The following is a 4,949-nucleotide window of genomic DNA, read 5'->3' as shown; positions in this document are numbered from 1 at the left end:
GCAGGGCTGACTCCATTTTGATTTTTAGCCCAATCTGTTGGGACCTAGTGTAAGAACTTATCCCAAAACAATGGCCTTGCTCATTTTTATTTAACAGTACTCACACTCTTGTGTAATCTTCTCCTCTTAAGCATGGGCTGGACCTAGTAACTTGCTACTAATGAACAAAATACCACAACAGTGATGGATTCAAGCTTCTGTCATCAGGTTACAAAGACTATGACTTCCATCTTGTTGGTACTTTTTGTCTGTGGCTCTTCTCTTATGCCTGCTCTGATGGAGAGGGCCACCTGGCAAAGAACTAAGGGTAACCTCTGACCAACAGTCAATGAGTAACTAAATCCTACCAACAACCCCTGAGTGACCCAGCCGACACCTTGATTGCAGCCTTGTAATGGATCCTGAAGCAGAAGGCCCAGTGTCTGACCCACAGAAACTGTAGATAATAAATGTATGATGTTTCAAGTCACCAAACTTTAGGGTAATTTATTATGTGGTGATAGGCAACTAATACAACAGGAAAAATTAAAGTAAATAAATTAAGCATTGAATTTTTTAAAAATTTGTGTACTCCGCCAGCACAGTTTGAGAGTGCTCCTCCTACCACACCCTCATCACTACGGGGTGGGAGAGAGGCAGATCTTCTCCTCTGTGGATCCCAGCAGTACTCTCCATGGTTCCATAAAGGCCCCAGCCCAACTAACCTTATGAAAGAAATCTGATATAAGCACTAACATTATTCTTCCTCATGTTGTATTTTATTACTATTTCAAAATAGTGACTATCTTATTCACTTACACAGATACCAGCGTTGGCCAAGAAAGAATGTTTTCCTATCAAATGCCCCCAGGACCCTAAAAGAAAATTGGCCCTCTCTGTATATCCCCAGAATAGGTTCCAGCACTTATTCGTTCAAAGGTCTCTCACTCCCACCCTCTCCTTACCATTCCCAGGGCCACCAGTGAAATTTCACACCTTTATCTTGTTGTGTCTGGACTATGGTTTCCCAATCTCCAGTCACATCTCCTGTCCCCTCCTCAACTCAGACGCATCCCACACACAAATCAACCACATCATTTTCCTTTCATCCTGTCATTCCTCTGGTCACGAAAGGCCTTGGTGTCTCCCGAACGTAGGTGGGGTAATATTCAGACACCCCAGTTTAGCAATGGGGTCCTCCACGCCAGGACTCACCCCAACTGCCTGACTCTATCTCCCATCACTCCCCCTACGCACACACTTTCCAACCCAGGTGGGCCAGCCTCCTCTCTGGAGCAGTATTCCCACCTCCGTGCCTTTCTTTCCACCACTCCATCCTCCTTGAATGCCCTTCGGGCCCTTTTGTATCCTGTCCTTCAAGCCTACCTTACTTAAGTGACCCCTCTTCTGTAAAGCTCCCTGAGCACTGTTGCCCACCGCAGTTTCTCAGCACTGATGGGAAGCATCTGTTACTATCTTTTTGTTTCCATATATCTTGCCTTTCCAAACAGATCATAAACTTAAGGACAAGGACAATACTTTTTTCCCTGCTGTTTAAAACACAACTTTATTGAGAAGACACAAGCCTTAGATTAACAAATATAAACCAATACAAAAGTGTAGCTTATTCATGATGTATAATTAGTTCGCTGTCAATTTAGATAGATGAAAGAGTAAAATTAATCTCAATCTATGTAGCAAGATCAAATCAATAAACGCTTTCTTCGCACAAGCTCTAATATTCATTTGACATCCTTGAAATGGTTCAGCCTAAACCTGAACATCACAACCAACATCCATCATTGATGATGATCTGCAATTTTCATTATTCCAAATAGTAACTCAAAGGATCTCTTTGCTATATAAGCACAGTGAAAAACAAAGAATTTATTAAACACATTGTTCCCAAGTGCAAACTAAAAATTATCTCAATACCATTTTGGACAGACCCCAAATTAGAGCTTGGTTAATACTTTAAGAACTTTTACTTTTACAACCAGATCGTTGTGATTTGCTAATGCTTTGATTTTCTTAACACACACTCCAGATTCTTTGAATAAGAAAAAAAGGGAATTTCTGCTAAATTCTTTCCTGGATGATGCAAGCCCTTCACTTTTTATGTTGTCATTTATATTCTCAAATAGGGTAAGGATATTAAGAAGAATTTCTCTATCCCACTCTTTGTTAAAGAGGGAAATCAATTCTGATGGTACTTTACAACTGACTAGCTCTCTTGTCATGGCTGGATTTTCAGTAAAGTTTATAATTAGTTTCATAATCTGTATCTTGGTGAAGTGATTTCCAAGGAATAACAAAGCAAAAAAGTCTGGAAAAGAATAGGAAAGCAAATGCTGGTAATGATTAGTCACAGTCATGTTGGTTAACAGTCTTAGCCCAGCCATCTGTACAGCCGAGTCCAGGCGACAGACTACGGTGTCATCACACACTTGACTGATATACGTCTTAATCTTGCCCTGATTTTCAGCATTCACACTCAAATTATTAAGGGCATTGTAAGTCTTTTCCCTAATAATGGGATCTTTCGTTTTTATCAGTTTTGCAATAATTGGGACACCACCCAATTCACGTATGGCATTTTGGTTAAATGAATATGCTGCATTGTTACCCAGAGTGACCAAGGCTACTTCTTGAATAAAAGGATCATTTGTTCTCTCCAGGATGTTAAGGACCTTTTGAAGGTCGGGAGCACTCAGAATATCATCAATTTTATAGGGAAAGTTGAATTTGCCCCTGCGGACAGGCCATGTCGTAGCTGGAACCTTGGTGCTCTTACTTCTGGTCTTTCCCTTGGATTTTCCACTTCCCCTGCTCCCAGCCCTAGCCCCACTTCTGGTGGGGTGGCAGCCTCCACCCCTGCCTCCTGGGCAGGGTAAACTCGGTGCAAGGGTCCTGTTTCCAGAGATGTTACCCACCCTGACCCCTTTGCCAGCCTTAGCGCTTGCCTGCTCCTTCAAAGTGTTGAAAAGGGCCTTGGCCTTGGCCTCTAGGCCACCTCCCTTCTGAGATCCCGAGTGGACCTCTTCCTTTACACGGGGACCACTCTCTGGTCCCAAGCTCACCTCAGCCTTGGCCTTTAAGTCACCCTGAAGTTTGGCCCCAGTCCCAGCCCCTGCCCCAACGTTAGCTTTAGCTCCTTTCCCAGTCTCAACCCCAGTCTCTGACGTGTCACTGAACTCCTCGTCGTCATCCCAGATTTTCTCGTTCTCATCTCTGCCCCAGGTCAGTCTGTATACGCAGTAGCAGGCGCCAGCCCCGATGACCACGCCGGCGGCCACGCAGCCCGCTTCCCGAGTGCGGCCCATGGTAAGGCTGGGGCGAATCTCTTAACCCCGGCAGACGGCACGCTTGCCCTGGCCCAGAGAAGCGCGCGCACGTGGAGGGTGGAGGTTTTAGCTACTGCTGGCAGGCTCTGCTGCAGCTGCAGATACAGCGGGACCTAGGAATAAAGCAAAGATTTCAGGCTTCGGGCTACCTTCCTTTTGTGCCCTTGCATGCAGACAGACTGGACTACCGACCGACAAACGTACAAAAGTACGGGGATACTGGCAGGGACTCGGGGCTTGATATCTAGATCACTTTTCCTCCATCGGGAAGCTAATTTTGGAAATTTTCCCCACTCCAGATTCTCCAGCCTCACACTCCACCACCTTACTCCAGAACGTTAAAGTATCTGATCAGTTAGTTCCCTACCACCTGTCCTTCCAGATGTCCTGGGGGCAGTGGCGCCCTCACATATACCTGCTGAGGTCCAGGCAGTTTCTTCCTTTTCTTGCCTCGAAGTGCACTGCGTCATGCAAACCTGCAGACAAGGGGGGAGGGGGGGGATGGGAGGATGGTGAGCGCTCACGGGACAGATGGACCTCACCCAGGATAGGACATATGTCCCTCTCCTAAATCTCTCGCCCTTGTCCCGACTTGCTCAATGTTTCCCACATTCGGTTACCCTCCTCTCCTCCTAGAGCTTCGGCTTTGAAATTGATTATCTCCCTCCCTCTTCTCTTTCGAGGATCCTATCCTCCAACCCTCCACCTCACCCCCACCCCCGCCAGTCACTTCCTCGGAAGGTAACGCCACACTCCCTTCCTTGTAATAAAATGTACGGCGTTGGAGCGACAGTATCTAGAAGCCGGACTGGCGTGAAATGCATAAAAGTCTCGAACACTTCCCATGCCTCTGCCACCCCCACTATCTCAGAGGTACCAGGACAACTCCCCCTTGCCCAACTATACCAACTTCCACTGCTCGGGAGAAATTTCTTTCCTCCCTCATCTCCGTTTCCGCCGCCTGACAAACTGTGGGACTGAGTGCTCAGGGGGCAAAAAACAAGAACACTGTGCCCCAACAGTAATTTGGAGTAATGTCCTCCCCACCCCAAACCCAGGACTCTCTTGACACCCGCCACCTCCCAGCCACATCATTCACTGTCTTGTACCTGCAGAGCACGTTCTTTTGCAAGTTTCGAAATGGTGAAGAGGGGAGTGCAAGAGGGGGATGCGGAGGAGATCCATGGGCCCACTCCAGTGTAAAGTCGCCACCATCTTCCACCCCAGGAGTCCCCAAACAGTGCCATCGCCCTCACTCTGACCTGCTTGGTTCTCGACAATTTTCCTTTTCCTCCTGCTCCTAGGGTTGGATTGGCCTCCAGGCGCAAGATCCACTGACGCAGGCGACACGGCAAAGACGGATGGCTCAGCGGACAGAACAGCACTTCGGAGAGTCCAACAGCAGGTTCTCCTAAGTCGGGGTCCTGGATGTCAAATAGATTCCATCTTTTTGTCTCTCACCCTATTCCCACTTCTCTGGACTCCGCTGACACCCGCCCTCCCGCTACGAGGCTGTCCACGCATCCCTCCCCCCATCCCTGCCCCCGCCCACCCAGCGGGCGGCCATTTTCCCAGCGAAAACCACGCCCCTTTCGAACACTGGAAGAGGGGCAGGGACGCGGGGCA

At 47.7% G+C, this 4,949-nt stretch overlaps 1 protein-coding gene across 1 annotated transcript in view; it reads right to left on the bottom strand.

Annotated features, from left to right (window-relative positions):
• Positions 1–1,515: 1,515 nt before the first annotated feature.
• ARMCX1 (armadillo repeat containing, X-linked 1) overlaps positions 1,516–4,949 on the bottom strand; it is a 4,534-nt gene continuing 1,100 nt past the window's right edge. The window contains 4 exon segments of the mRNA XM_008593798.1: positions 1,516–2,225; positions 2,228–3,436; positions 3,739–3,799; positions 4,586–4,747. Of these exon segments, the coding sequence (XP_008592020.1) occupies positions 2,194–2,225; positions 2,228–3,302 (1,107 nt within the window). The 5' untranslated portion in view covers positions 3,303–3,436; positions 3,739–3,799; positions 4,586–4,747 and the 3' untranslated portion in view covers positions 1,516–2,193.

This window comes from Galeopterus variegatus, unplaced genomic scaffold (assembly GCF_000696425.1).
Source record: "Galeopterus variegatus unplaced genomic scaffold, G_variegatus-3.0.2 Scaffold9664, whole genome shotgun sequence".
NCBI lineage: Eukaryota > Metazoa > Chordata > Mammalia > Dermoptera > Cynocephalidae > Galeopterus > Galeopterus variegatus.
Note: the sequence above shows the minus strand (reverse complement) of the source record. Positions and strands in the feature narration are given on the sequence as shown.